The sequence below is a fragment of the Ascidiella aspersa genome, chromosome 5 (assembly GCF_963924565.1).
Source record: "Ascidiella aspersa chromosome 5, kaAscAspe10.2, whole genome shotgun sequence".
NCBI lineage: Eukaryota > Metazoa > Chordata > Ascidiacea > Phlebobranchia > Ascidiidae > Ascidiella > Ascidiella aspersa.
Genome location: NC_139451.1, coordinates 4,957,701 through 4,973,953, shown reverse-complemented (window position 1 = coordinate 4,973,953; position 16,253 = coordinate 4,957,701). Strand labels below are relative to the sequence as shown.

Sequence of the window (16,253 nt, the reverse complement as noted above, 5' to 3'; positions counted from 1 at the left end):
CATCTACTTCTGTATGGGCGTTGATGTTGATACTGTTGGGTGCAAAAGATTGTCGGTTATGAAACCAATAGTAACAGCTTTTGAAAGTTTCAATTTGAAAACATAACATTAACATTTCAGTGGCGTAAAAAATAGGTTTTGTATTAATCAGTATAAACATGTCCTATTGCAAACTTGCTACAATATTTTCCCTTATACATGTTAAACAAGCCGGTAAAACGAATAAAAACGTTTCGCGCTTTTAGTATATTACTTCAATTTATACATTTTGTAGTTGCCGTGTTATAATTAAAGCAATTGTCTAATTCTAAATCTGGAAATTATTAACCGGAATTTCATCAGAAACCTGTTATAACCGCCTTTAACTGGTTTAATTCCAATTTTTTGGGCAGTTAGAAGTAAAAGTTATAACTAAAAATGTTTTTTTCATGAATTTGAAAATAAGAAGCCTTGACGTTTTTTTCGATTTTTACGATTTTAGAAAAAAATCTTGACAAGCTCTTGCACAACCGTGCTTCATCACGTCAAAGTAGAAAAAAGGCTTTAATGCAATTTGTCGTTTAAAAGTGTCACCCGATTTCCAGGTTTTATCAAAATTGTATATCATTGGTTACTTCATTTTAGAGGATAAGGCATGAATCAGTTAGGAATCCATATGAATGAGCCAATGCAAATAGAAAGGCGGTGATATCCACAGCATGACTTCATCGGTGAATCAGTTCAGATACCTGGGCATATGCATTGGCAGTCTGGTGTGTGTAGTTGGTAAGTAATATTATCTCACCCTGTTTTGTATGATCGTCATAGTTTACAAAATGACAGTTTTGCAATGATATAAGTAGATGTTGACTGAAGTGCACCTAAGGCAAAATGACTTGACTTTACGTAGGTCTTTTGACAAAATATTGACTTTTGTTAAGTGCACTTAAGTCACTGTTTTTTAATGACTTGACTTGACTTAAACGTTATACGCAAGTCTTTTGACAAATGACTTTACTTGGTACACTTAAGTCACTGTTTTCACTTAAGTCACTGTTTTCAAATAAGTTGACTTGACCTAAGTCGTTCGGGCAAAATGACTTGACTTTACGCAAGTTTTTTGACAAATGACTTTACTTAAGTCACTGTTTTCACTTAAGTCACTGTTTTCAAATGGGTTGACTTGACTTAAGTCATTGGGGCAAAATGACGAAAAATTACGTGACTTTACGTTACATCTTTTCTTTTGACAAAAGACTTGACTTGGACTTCAGCCATTGAGTCAAATGACTTCGGGTTGAAATTAAGGGTTCTTATTAAACATTTTGTGAGAAAATTGTGTTATTTGTCTCAATTTGTGTAAATAAAACAATTTGCATATTGCATACATACAGCCATTAGGCTGCGAAATTTACATATTATATATGGCATTTCTGTTATTTTACAAGCGAACGAGTAATAAATATTTTTTTGTTTTCCGCATACGATAGATTTCAACAAACGAAAATATAACAGTATGCAAGGTAAATTAATCCTTATAAATGCCCCAGTCATAAAAACTATTCTAGTCCCTATGTTGCTATCATTGCCGACATAACCTACTGTTTCAACAATTGTCCCACGCACAAGTGCTGCACTTCCGCGCACAAAAGTTGATTTAACAGTCAACCCTTCGGCAGTTTTGATAACCTTGCATTTTGAAATGACATGTCGTACTAAAGTCATTTGTAAAAAAAATGTAAGTTCAAGTCAAGTCTTTTGCAAAAAGTCCCAGTCCAAGTCATCAATTACCCAAGTAAAGTAATTTAAAAAATTAAGTCCTATCTTTCGCAATAAACACCAGGTTCAGTCCCGGTCCAAGACATTAATTACCCAGGCCAAGTCCCGGAAAAGTCATTCACGAAATATAAAACCACTCACTTGTATGCTTTAGCAATATCTCAACTAAAAAATAACTAAAACCCAACATATAGCAAGCAAGTTTTTTAACGTGTAAAGATTGCGATACATAAAAAATGTTTAATGAACTCACGTAATTTCAACCCAAGTTATTTAATACAATAATTTTTGAACAGACTTGAGTCAAGTCAATCCCTTTTCAAGCCATTGGCCTGAGTCATAACAGCACTGCCAGAATTTGACATAAGTATATACCTTTTGTTTCTTACGTCAGGAACCGTTGGCAATCTGATGACAGTGCTAGCGTACGCCACCAACCCACGGATGAGAACGGCTTTCAACCTTCTCATCGTAAATCTAGCGGTTGTGGACTTTATTCTTTCTACTTCCGTCATGCCTCTGATCATATATGGTGAGTGCTAAAGTACGGCTATTCTGCTCTACTAGGGCTATAAAGTGACTTTAAGTTGGAATAAAACCCAGCTCGGAATAAGACCAAAATGGGGTTAATATCTAAAACGTCGAAATCAGAATAAGTCCTTAACTCGTCGGAATACGACGTAAATGGCAAGAATTATATATACAACCTTTTGCCTAACCTCAAGCGCCACACCCTAACTTCATCACTAACTCCCTTAATAAATTTAAGCCCAACCCAATTTATAACCCACCCCTTAAAATCCGGGACCAAAACAGCAGTGCCCCCAACGGCGCCGTATAAACTATGCTGCCCTAACGTCGACACCTGAACGACCGATGCCATACATGTGTCGCCATACCCTTTACCTTCAGTTTTAGGCGAAATTTTTGTCCATTTGAGCCTTATTCACATGAATTTAGGACGTATTGGGACATGTTTAGGTCTTATTCATTTTTCCTTTGAACATTTGTTCTGTTAAATAAATCAATTCAGTTTTCATATTAGACAAAGTAGTTTAATTAGGCCCCTTCATCGAAGCTGTAGTGGGAAGAATATCAAAGCCCATACAGACGTAGGTATAGCATTTCAAACCTTTCAAAAGTCTCTTTTTTTGCAACATCAAATTTCAACCTACTTTTGTATGGGCTTTGGTATTCTTGCTACGTCTTACTACAACCTCTAACCAATATGCTTAAAGCCACGAGGTGTTTTGCCAATGCTTTTATAATATGATGTGCAGGTTACTCCAACAAGGAATGGCCGTTTTCGCCAAAATCGTGCGAAGTATTCGCCTATTTTTACTACGCCCTACACTACACGTCTGCAGTCAACCTACTCGCAATTTCATTCAATAGGTAAAGCACTTTGGTTTGTACCCTAAAAACAAACAGTGGAATTGGTGAAATAATAATTGTTTTATTGGCATATATATATATGCCAAGTTACTGCAAATCATTTTTGATTTTAATAATGAATTTAAAAGCCAAAAAGGTGACTTGGATTGAAATGAGGTGTTTTTATTAAGCATTTGTTTTTTACAAAACTGATTTATTTAGCTTAAGTTTGGCACATAAAACAAACTATTGCTAGATTTGTTTTTTTGTTTACGTGTTATTATTTTTGACTTGAATTATTTTTGACTATTTTTTACTTGAAAGTTGACTTGCTTTCATAATGACTTGACCGGGACTTGACTTGTTGTTTGTTCATAAAGACTTGACTTGGACTATTTTAAAAAATATATTTCGAGTAATTCCGAAATAACTTCTTTACAACAGAGGACAATATTTAAACGGCTAACCGGCATGTTTTTACAACAAGTTGGAAATAACATGGCATATTACGTCAACATATTCCGTGATCAAAACAGATTCAGTCGTAACGACTTATAAATGGGTTTAGCCTGGCACGAAAATAGGACGCGCACAGCTATTTTTAGACCTAAGGCTGTTTGAATAAACGCAGTAAAACCTATATAAAATTTTATTGCAATGAAACATTTCTTTAAAGCAAAATGTTTGCCAAACGCGGTTTTGTTTGTGTTTTCAATTTTGCGTTGGAAACGAGTTACGTATGAAAAACTATATGTATTAAGGTTGAACTATAACTTCCAATTTTTGTATTGATAATGCCATAACTTGCCAAAATAGTTATTTTATAATGTAAGTTTTAAGACCTTGCTGAATGATTTTTGTTCGAAGCGGTGTGCTTCTTAAGCTATAAACATTTTTAGAACTTTTATCGTCGGCATTTTGTGTTCTATTTTGAGGGCAAGATTCTGCTGTGGAAAAAAATCCTAAGCTTTATAAACGATGATTTAAAAGTGTAACAACAAACTTAATCTCTTATCAATTGACAATGAACGTTACCTTGAATTTAAGTAACTTTTTAACATGCAACAGTTGTACAATAAAAGTTTTATTTTTATAAACGAAATCAGCTACGAATAACATAAGGAGGATATAAGCGAATTTTGCATAATACGGGCGGTAAACCCTGAAAAAAACGTAATTTGCTAAATGCATGTTCGAATAAAACATAGAAGCATTAAGATTAAAATAGACGCAAAAAAGCAGTGGGCGGGAATCTTTTTCTAATCTCGGATCAAACCAAACTCAGCAAGTTCCCGGCGGATCGTAACAAATTTCCTCCGACAATTTTGATCTAAAAATGTTGCTTTTAGGCATTTTAATCAGGTCAACCATCATGCTTCAAGTCAAGTCATTTTGGTCAAAAGATTCAAGTCAGGTCATTTAATAACAGTGAGATAAGTGCACTTAAGTAAAGTCAAATCATCAACTATAGTCATTGCAACACTGTATTTTTTATTTTTTTGCTTTCTTTGGTGTTTCCTATTATACTTCACTGCTTTCTCAATTGATAAAGCTTATTCCTATTTCCACAGGTATATGCACGTATCAAAGCCTCACGCCGCCTATCGAATCATGTTTTCCAAGAAAAAGCGGCGACTGGTCGGCCTGTTGATTTGGACCTTTGCGCCGCTGCTTTTAACGCCGCTCATTTTCACGGACGGATTCGGCTGGTGGACCGACGGTCTTATGTGCGCGTTTACGAGGTACAGGTTTTTCTAGCGGTTTGTTGATATAAAATGGCGGCCGAATCATTTGTGTACATAATTATCTTAAGAGCATTTTGGCGTGCCAAAAATTCCTGGTTAAAATTTAGCAGAAAAAGTCCTGGTAAAATGGGGGGTAGACATAATCATATATATGACGTCATAATTCAAGTAATTTTACGTGCTGCTCTCGAAACAATATTATGTAATAAAACTGAAGCCAAGATGTTCCCGCGAAACGGAAAAAAATAGTCTATTTGGTTCCTGTTGTCGAAACGTTTTCTTTAGTCGAACAATTTTTTGGGGGGCTTGCCGATACTTGACATTTCAATTCACTACCGATACCCGATATTTTGGACCAAGTATCACGATCCGATCCTATAGCGATGACGTCATTAATATGCCAAAACTAGAGCAAAAGTGAAATGAAGTCGAAATATACATTCAGTTCAAAAACGTTTTATTTTTAGTTCAACACTTTGCCTTAAAAAAATGATTCCTTTTCAAAAAAATATACACTAAAATTTCGATAAGGGCTTCGTGGATCCGGTAAAGCGAAAGTTCATGATACATCAGGATTTTACCTTCACGAATTAATATAATTTTTTTAAGAGTCGAACGTTCAAAGATAATTTTTCAGGTTGTTAAGTCGGAGTTTGCTTTAGTGTATCTAAATAAGTTTAATTACCTCCAGTTGTTAACTTACTATATTTGATAAGTTTAGCTTTCAAGGTAGAATCGTTGCGATGAAAAAACAACATGGCTACAACTTTCATATTATTTTGCTATCGAATTGGCACCGATACCACCCTCGTATCGAACGAATACCGCTACTACCACTTGGAATTGGGTATCGGCTCTGATCCGATATTATTAGACATCCCTTAGTGGGCATATAAAAAAATTATCCCAATTGACTTCACACAACAATAGGACTGGGACACTTGGAAAAAGTGAATATATTACGGCACCTTTATTCTCAAAATACTATAAAATCGAACAATATTTGAAAGCATGTGTTTACATGGGTTAAAGTTCGAAAAAATAAAGTTTTTGGGGGGACTTACAGCGAAATAAAAAGGGAGTAAACAAAGTAATGCGTGGCCGGGCGGGACAATAGCAAATATTATTTTTTATTTCATCACTGGCCCATAAAAGAAGGATAATGAAAACTGTATTGGACCACGCTGGTTTAGTAAATGGTTGTTAAACGTATTGTCGTCCAATGCAATTGCGCTGTTTTAATACGGCGTCGTATCTTTGTCATAAAGTTACCCGTTTTTGTGTGTAAGGTAAATCTAGTGGGGAAGCAAGCAAATATTATTACTAAGTTTATAACATTCTGAATGAAAGTTTGGCCAAATATAAGTTTGTGTTTTGTTGAATTCGCCTTTTAATGTAAATACAAATGGCTCAATTTCCACAATTTATTCTAAACAAGTTAATTTTAAACGACTTAAGTCCAAGTCAATCCTTTGACTCAATGACATAAGTCCAAGTAGAGTCATTTTTTAAAGCCTTAAGTTAAGTCAAGCCATTTGAAAACAGTGACTTATGTCATTGACTTAAGTTATAACAACACTGTAATTTCGCTCTCACTTTGCTCACCAGGTTCGTCACCACGTTTTTAGAGGTGTAGGCCTACAGGTGCGCCCTGAGGTAAAAAGATTAGGAACTATTCAGATATTGTCAGTACACGCGTTTTCTTTATTGGTGCATTTTGTTGCTTGCTAAGGCAATTAGAGCAGGGGGGCTCTTGTTTAGCGCTAAGACCCTAACCTTTTTTTTAAGGGTCAATATGTTATTTAAAATTGGCGTCTTATTTTGACGTCATGAAACAAGTAGGTAACTAGCTGTTTTGGGTCAAAGTATTATGGGAGTTAAATAGAGTTTAAGTGCATTCAAGTAATAGGTGCCAATGCGCTGTTTTCAATTAAATCTTTTTTTGAACTCTTTGCATTTTTTAATAATACACTAAGATTTCGAAGCATGATGGTCAGAGGTTGTAGTTAGACTTAGTACGAACATCAAAGCCCATACAGGGGTAGGTACCATTTTGAATGTGTCGAGTATATCTTTATTCAATTTCAGAACAGTGGCTATTTTAAGAGATATTCAAATCGTTTAAAATCTACCTACTTCTGTATGGGCTTTGATATTCTTACTACGTCGCACCAAAATTTATATTAGGCCTTCATAGACTCCCTAAAACCAGTCCACGAACCCTCAAGGGGTCCAATAAACCCAGTGTAAGAACCCCTGCTTTAGAGTAACTTAATTAAACCGTTCTGTTAATTCTAGACAGGGTGGTTTCGCCGACATTTACTCGTTAGTTATGAGGGTGCTGTTCCAGTTGGTCCCCTTGCTTGGGATGGTTGTTCTCTACACCCTCATATTCCACACGGTCAAGAAAAGCCATTCGAATGTGGACAACCCAAGGATAATCGGTAATTATCTTATTTGTTGAACATGTGGACAAATGGTTCACTGTTCAGGGGTTGGTAGTGTAGCTTGATAATAATAAATGTTAAGGACAAATATGTCGAATAAATGGACACCAATCTATTTAACCCGGGTATTATGATGATTAATCACGGCGCATCTTTACATAATATATAAAAGTTTGACGCTTGATAATGAATCTTAAAGCCAAAAATGTCGAGTAAACCGACATCATCTTGATAAAAACCTTTCGATACGCACTTGTATTAAAATCATAATATTACATGTAAAAACATGTATAAATGCTTAAATGTGGTTAAAATGTAAAATTAACACATTATAAAATACCGCCTATAAAAACAGCGATTATCAAGTGGGCAACACACTGTTACTGTCAGGCATTTTATATTTTTTATAAAATACAAGTTCAGGTACACTATGCACCGATCTATAATGTAGCTTGAAAATAAATGTCAAAGCCAAAAAGGTCGAGAAAATCGATACCATCTTAAAAAGACGTTTTGATACGAACTTGTGATAAGTTAATGTTGATCTATATCTCTTTGAATTCGAACACGCACAAAAAACGGTGAAAGTTTTGCCATCCTGCAGCCGAACAGAGCGACGGAAGCCTGAATTCGACTGGAGCAGCGACCGGAAAAAGCACCAACAACAACTCGGACTACCAACTCCGTCTCAGCCACTCGCCCACGCTCACTACTGCCATCTCGCGGACGCCGGTAAAATCGCCGGCGGACGAGAAGCGCCTCTGGCGGCAAAACTCCACCAAACCGGAGAAATTTACCCAATTTCTTAGCCCAATACACTCCGAACTACAGCACGAGCTTCCTGTAGTAAACAGCGATGACTGCGCGCGCGCACACTCGGATAATGGAGCTGGGAACGCCGTTTTGGGGCGTAAGTTTGTGCGTACCCGCCATGCGACCTTATGCCGTGCCCAAACGGCTGGAGACTTGCTGAACAACGATTCTAAACTAAACAGCACCAACGCCTTCGGGAAGCGACACGTTACTCTATCTAAAGCAAGGTCCGTCACATTTTCCGACCTTCACAGCGTCCAAACGCGCTTGGACCTTGATAAGGATTGCGATTCGGACGAATTTTTCGGTAATGCTCCCGAGCGCCCCCGCTCGCTTAACTTTCTCAAGCCGGGGCGGCCGCACGGTGGCGTCAAAGCTAAGTCGACTGGACTCTTAGCGCCTCCTACTATAAAGCGGTAAGTGGTTGTTCATTTCTAAGTACAGAACTTAGTGGGCCGAAAATAGTTTTTTTGTTTGGATGTTACATGATTAATGTATTTCGCTCCTAAGAGCATCATCAAATTCCTAATTCGAATAGATCAGTATCTTATTAATTCTATTTGAATAAGATACTATGTGTGTGTGTATTTTACATTGAATTGTTTCTTAACGTTTAGATCGCTCTCATTATCCCTCAGTTCACTCGGTCCAACAAAGATGAGAAGACGACTGAACAGCGTGATAGACCTCGTCAAGCAAAAAGAAGTAGGAAAATAAAAGTTGTTATTAGATGAAATTTAAAACTAAACTTTTGATAAAATTTTCTAAACGACCATTTCAAATAGCTTATTACAGTTTTCGTAATTTTGTAACGATTTTCGGGCATTTTGTAAACGATTTTGACCTAAAATAGTTTTAACAAATGTTGAATTAAAATGTAAGTTTTTAACAAAATTTTTACTTTTTTGACAAGTTAATAAATAATCAACCTAACTATGACCGATTAATTAAAAAAAAACATAAAAAATCGTTTTGTACAGAAACTGACCATGCCTATTTTTATACGGCAAAAAATATATTTTAATAAAATTATTTAAGGCTTTTACCTATTTTCGCTAAACACTCTGATATCATCTGATCGACTTGACTTTGACTTAATTTATTTTAAAAATTACTTAATTTGGGCTTAAGTTATTTTACAAATTACTTACTTTGACTTAATTTATTTAAAAATTGACTTCAAGTCATTTCAAAATGACTTAGTTTACAAGTGTAGTATTGGCTCTGATCCGAATATTAATATCGGCATCCCTACCTTTCTACCATTTAAAGAGCCAGATAACACGAAAAGGCAAACTTGTCTAACCAGCTTTTACTTTACAGGGAACGCAAATACAGCGAAGGAAATCAGTCCAACACGCCAAAGCCCAACGACAACTGCTCTACATGAGCACAGTTATTTGCGCCACCTTCGCATTTTGCGTCTTGCCAAGGTAAAGTTTCAAACAGTGTTTCCAAACTTTTTTCTGCTGGTAAGCCCCCCGAAAAACTCTTTAAAAAAACGGGTACAGAGACAGCAATAAACTGTGTTACTGTATTCGCCCTTTTGCATTTTTTGGAAGATGAAGTTTAAATTAAAACATTTGTGTTTTTTTTATAGTCGAATTAATTTTGAACCTATTAGTGTGTACAACAATATTAAAGGATGTACTTTTTTGACCGGGTTCAATAAGCAAGCTGAATATTATTAATTACATAACATTTATGCCTTCGTAGAGGCATACCCAAATCAGTCATCGTGATTAGGATTGTACGGTTATGGAGGTCTTGAGTTCGAACCTCACCGCAGGCTGGTTGATTTTAACCTGGCCGTGCATACACTACAGTCCTGATCAGGCTTACTGATTTCGGTAAGCCTCTCCAAAGGCATCTTGTGCATAATTTTTTTTTCAATTACACATTTTGTACTATGTAAGTTTCAGTGAGATTACTAGATGTTGTGTTTTTTAAACCGCGTTCAACTTTTGTTCAGTTTAATCTTGAACCTTGTGGGTTCGTACAACGACATCGAGCCGGAATTGTTCATGGCTGCTTCTAACCTGGCCTGGTTGACTTCAATGATCAACCCAATAGTTTACGCCGCTATGAACGTGCAGTTCAGGAAAGAGTACTCAAGGTATGGTTCTATTTAAGCCAGTGGTTCTCAACCATTTTTATTCGTGCCTACGGCTCAATATATAACGATTCAATTGCTGTGCCAAATATATATTATACTTTAACCAATTATAATACAAGCTACAACTTATTTACATAATATTAACTGATTTATTCTTGTTCTTTAAAAAATAATCTCTTTTTTTGGTGATGGCAGCTATGGCGATGATCTTTCTTTGAATTTGTTTACTTAATATATCCTAATTTTCTTTTGGTTATAATAACGAACTTATAACTTTATTCAATTTATTTTACATTTCAATGGGTAAACCTTTATTTTTATCCTAATTTGGTGCCCCCCCCCTCAAAAAAAAATGTATATATATATATCAGACAACTGAAAGAAAAAACTATAAAATTAGGTTTAAAACACAAAACAGCTGAAAATATTATAAAACATATTGTTTATTTAGCCGTGTCAGATACTTGCCGCTTAACAAAAAATTAACATTTCATTTACCTTACTTATTAATTTTTTTCTTAAGCCTTTAATATTTTTGTAAAATTTAGTAGAGTGACACAAATTAAACTAAACTATTCATTAAATGTAGCTTTTTTAAATTAGTCAGTGGCCCACCTCAACATGTTTCGATGGACCAATAAAATTTCATTTTTTTGCCTAATTTGTTTTGCAGAGTCATGCAGAAGCTGGCCGATTGCGTCTGGCCTCGGCAAAGCAAAGTCTACCCGATTAAAACCAAAGAACAACAAGCAAATGTGCAAAAGAACCAGCACTTCAGCGCATAAAGAACAACAACCTTCAAGTTTCATAAATAAATGAGAAAAAGTTAACGTAAACGTGAACAATTTGCGTAAAAAAACAAAAGAACAGCTTATTTTTTTCTCTTTTTTTGAAGTTTTTCAATTAGACAATTGACCTTGAGCAAATTCACCTTTTTTTAGAGTCAATGACAATCAAAAGTGCACTTAATCACTATTTTTTAGTGACTTAACTTGACCTAAGTCTTTTAGACAAATGAGTTGACTTTGACTTAAGTCATTGAGTCAAAAGTGTTTTAAATCAACATTATTATTAAATTGAGCTATTTATCGCAAGTTTTGTACGTAAAACGATTAGATTGCTGCATGTTGTGTTTTGTTATATTCTAGTTGAATTATTGCTTATAACCGGACGAGTTTACCGATTTTAATGGCTTATCGTTATAATATTATATCAGTGACTCGGAAATGACCTAAATAATGACTTGACCTGTACTTGACTCGGGCAACTGATGACTTGGACTGGGAATTGACTTGCTATTTTTTACTTTGACCTGACTTGGATTTAAGTTATTTCACAAATGACTTGACTGGGACTTAAGTCATTTCACAATGGCTTGTCTACAACACTGATTTGTATAGAGCTATGAAAAGGTGTCAAACATGTGATGTGCAATAACTGATTTTATATGATGCTCACATGATGCCGTGAACCATAAAATATGAACAAATAAGTACCTTTGGAGTTTTAACAAAAATTGACGTTTCACGAAAAACTTTTTTTGTTTTTTTGTTATCACCCCTTAAATGCTTTTGTTGTGCAGTGATTAATTAAATACAACAACTCAGTGACAAAAATCCAAAATAAAATATGTTGTTACGTATATGCAATTGAATGTTTTATTTTCCTTTCAAGCTTTTTCTACATTATGAACAAAGTTTGTTAGAAGCGGCTTTTTATATTGTTGTTACAGTATTTTTATTCTTCTTGATAAAGGAGTTTTCGCGTATTTTATATTCGTACACTGTGCCTATGAATTGCTCACCCAATAAAACGCGTTATATAGAAGAAATGCTACCAACATTTTTAGTCAACAAGCTGCTCTGGTTAATTATTAGCTAAAATGGCGGCAAGAGCTAAGAGATTACTGTACCAACCACGTTGCAATATGTCATTGAACAAATATATAAGTTTAGCAAGCTAAGCGTGTTGAAAATTTCAGTTATAGTGCAAATATATAAACTGTTGCCACCAGAGGTGCTGTTTTTTGATTTTTATAATGCAAGTATATTGTAGAAACAAAGAGACCGCTTGTAAAGATTTAATGAAACCGAATTTATTGGGTAGCCTACATTTGTAAAACGTGTAACTTGATAGGCACTACTGCATTAGTGATTGGCAACTGTACTGTATTAATAATGATTGCAGATATATTGGTGCTGCTTTAATTTACATTAAGTATGCGGCGGTTCACAATCAAGAAACAGTCCATTTTTACAGGTGTATTTCGGGAAGAACGTAAGCCAAAATTTAATTGAAGGGCTTAATTTTGTGCTGCTGTACATAATTTTGTAAATAGCAATTTTTCATCAAGGAACATAGACGATGGTAGCCGAAGAAGAAGAAGAAGTAAGTGATATGACAAAACATGTAAAAATGATTGAAACATAACGCCTGGAGGTTGTAGTTCTATATGTAGAACGAATATCAAAACCCACACAAAAGTAGGTAGCATTTTATTACCGTTTCAAATAATTGTTACGATAATGGCTTTTGTGGTTGTAGGTAATAATTGAGAACGAATTTCAAAACCAATACAGAATTTTGTGAACGTTTGAAATGGTTCTTAAGATAATGGATGGAGGTTGTTGTCAGATGTAAAACATATTTTAAAACCAATACACAAGTAGGTAGCATTTTGTGAACGTTTCGAATAAATCCTAAGATAATGGCTGAAAGTTGTAGTTAGACGTAGAATGGATATTGAAACCAATACAGAAGTAGGCAGCGTTTTGGACGTTTCGAATAAATTTTATGATAATGGCTAGCGATTGTAGTTAGACATATAATGGATATCAAAGCCCATATAAAAGTAGGTAAAACTTAATTAACGCTTCGAATAAATATTAAGATAACGGCTTGAGGTTGTAGTTAGACATAGAATGAATATCAAAGCCCACAAAAAAGTAAATAAAGTTTTGTGTAGGTTTAGAACAGGGGTCGGCAACCTTTTTCTAGTCGCGGGCCAAAAGCCAACTCAGAAAGGTATCTGCGGGCCGCGCAAAATGTTAACTAAGAATTGTGTTATTAAAATGTTAAAACAGCTGTGAATCAGGTGGGCCTCGAATTATTTTTTGCCATTCAGACGTATTTAACTACGTTTAAACAGGCAGTAAAGCGCAAAGCGTAAAAAAAGCGTTTGTTTGGTTTAAAATTCGAGTTTACACGTCATAATCCATAATGAAAAGTATAATAAGTCTCTTTTGAGGAAAACGCGATATCATATAAATTTAATCTATCTAAGTCTGGTTAAGCTATTTAAGTTATATATTAAGAAGCGATTTTTTTTGGTTTATATCGGCATTTCTTTTAAATTTCGTGAAAGTTTCTATTACATTGCCGAAAATGAAAAATAAAAAAATGTTAAAAAATACATGTGCAATATTTTTGAATACGTTTTTTTATTTTTCCGAGACGCACTTGGTAGCCTTGCACGGTGCAACAATAAACAAGCGCTGATTTGGTTGAAAAGACAGCATAAAAACGTAAACAAACCTGACGTATAAAAATCATTCGCCCAAAGCGCGAAAATTTTTCGTACTTACGTAGTTAAAATAGTCAAAAAGTATGTGAAATGGACTCTAATTTGTCTAATTTGTCAAAGAGGCGGCGGGCCGGATAAATTACATCGGCGGGCCGGATCCGGCCCGCGGGCCGTAAGTTGCCGACCCCTGGTTTAGAATCTAAACTTTAGATTCTAGAATGAATCAGAATATAATGGCTTGATGTTCTAGTTCTAGTTAAACAAAGAATAGCCCATACAGAAGTAGGAAGCATTTTGAAATATTTTAAATATATCTTAAGATAACGGCTTGATGTATTAGTTAGATTTAGACGTATAATGAATATCAAAGCCCATTTTGGGGGAATCTTCAATCGTTTCAACAATTGATGTTTATCTTCTTTTCAATGTGTGATTGTATATTCGTTTTGCATTGCAAAGCAGCATTTTAGCCAAGGTGACTTGTGTACCAATGTTGCCAGTTACAGTCACAATGCTGGTAACAATTTAGAAACACGTGTTAAACTTACGTACAGTGTTTGTTTAAAAGGTGTTCTTAGGGCCGACGCTGTTTCTCAAATTTATCAAAATGTTTCTCAAAATATTACTACAGCGGATAAAATCTGTAACAACAGCAGTTTACTAGAAGTTAAACTTTCTATTTAGTTGCGGTTTTCTAATATTAATTTTGTGCTCTTATTAGTCACTAAAGTAAAACGTAACAAATTCTACTTGATAACTTTATATATGGCAAGTGTGTAGATCATAAGCACTTAAAACTGAAGGCAATACTAATGATGCGAACCAATATGGGCTTTCAAAGGCTATAAGGGGTCTTGGTTATTCACGATGATATTGCACCTTGTTCGACAGTTACAAAGCACACGTGTGTAAACTCAAGTAGGTCAACCGGCGGTTAAACTATAACTTATTGTTTGTTCAGCTTTAAGTTAGGAGTTATGCAGGTCGAATAACACAGTTTAACAACAACATGAAAATGGTCAGAAACGGAAATTTGTAAAAATATTCTTTGTATATGGCCGTATTTCTCTAATTCTAAATAGAGGAATCAGGTGGTACTTTATAAAGACAAATTGTGTTGAATTATCGACAAGCTTTTGCACCTGATTTCTCTATTTGTAAAACTAAGAATATCGTAAACTTGTATGATTTTTCCTACTTCCTATACACGCCTTACTTATTGAAGCACACACAGTCAAAGATGATTAAAGTTCATCAAGTTAAATTTTAACTGTTCAGGTGCTCATTGTACACGGCAGTAATAAAGTTTACCTACACCAGTCGTTCTCAAACATGAACGCCTTAACCAAAAAACTCAATTCCCTTCTTAGGAAAACAGCACCTGTCAAAATTACTTGTAGGTACACTATGCACGGATGAGTTATGTAGCTTGGTAATTTTAATTCCCAAAGCCAAAACGGTCGAGCAAATCGACAGCATCTTGATAAATGGGTTTCGATGCGTACTTGTATCTTTAATTGCTATAGTACATTAACGAATAGTTCGGAATAAGACCCAAATAGGACTAATACCTGTAATAGTCGTAATAACGTCTAATTTGAAATAAGACGAAATGATCAGAGTCAGGCCTATATAACTTTTTCCCTAACCCCAAACTACACCCTTACCTACATCACTAACGCCCCAATAATTTTAGCCCTAGCCCATCCCATAACCTACCACTAACCCCAAACAGGGGCAAACAATCCGGTGCCAAAACAGCGGCGCCGGTCAAACTGGCTGAATACATATAGCCCTGGCTGAATACATATAGCAATATTGTCTGTCTGTAATTCACGTCTATATTTTTGGACAATTTCTTTATAAATGCATTGATTCTAGCAACATACAAAAAATCTTTTTACTTCCAGTTCATATTTAGATCGGAATTAAATATCTCTATGACAACAAACTGAATTTAAAGCAAACTGCCGTGCTAATTGTGCAGGCAGTGCTTTTCAACCGTTAAAATTCCCATCCGCACTTTTTTATTTCGGAAAATTTCCATCCGCACGAAACAAGCACAGAAAGTTTGCATCCTTTAGTTTTATTTGTGAAATTAAACGGTTTTGTGTCATAAAACCGTGTGCCCAAGCCTGACTGATATAAATAGATAGCTTAAGCTGCATGAACCACTGAGAGACTATATTACTGTGCCTGTAACGCACAAGTGGGCGCACCAGGTTTGACTACTGTATTTCACATAATGATAAATAAATTTTGCACCATTTTCATCCGCACATTCACCCGCACGACGTTAGTCATCCGCATTGCAATTTTTTTCATCCGCACAAGTGCGTACCATCCCACGGGTTGAAAAGCACTGGTGTGGCGAATAAAAAACATAGGCCGTCAAGTTTTGCCTTTACGTATATAATTCACAAATGGTCAATAATATTGCCTCATTCCTATATGGTTTTTGAAATGCTAACAATTAT

The 16,253-nt window shown here is 35.2% G+C and overlaps 1 protein-coding gene across 1 annotated transcript; it reads left to right on the top strand.

Annotated features, from left to right (window-relative positions):
* The first annotated feature begins 632 nt into the window (after positions 1 to 632).
* LOC146141571 (uncharacterized) lies at positions 633 to 12,074 on the top strand. Its single transcript, XM_083390020.1, has 10 exons — positions 633 to 765; positions 2,153 to 2,290; positions 3,039 to 3,153; positions 4,704 to 4,874; positions 7,176 to 7,321; positions 7,929 to 8,553; positions 8,755 to 8,842; positions 9,461 to 9,570; positions 10,110 to 10,253; positions 10,927 to 12,074. Exons 1-10 carry the CDS (start codon positions 699 to 701, stop codon positions 11,036 to 11,038), a joined length of 1,716 nt encoding a protein of 571 aa, XP_083246146.1. The 5' UTR covers positions 633 to 698; the 3' UTR covers positions 11,039 to 12,074.
* Positions 12,075 to 16,253: the final 4,179 nt, after the last annotated feature.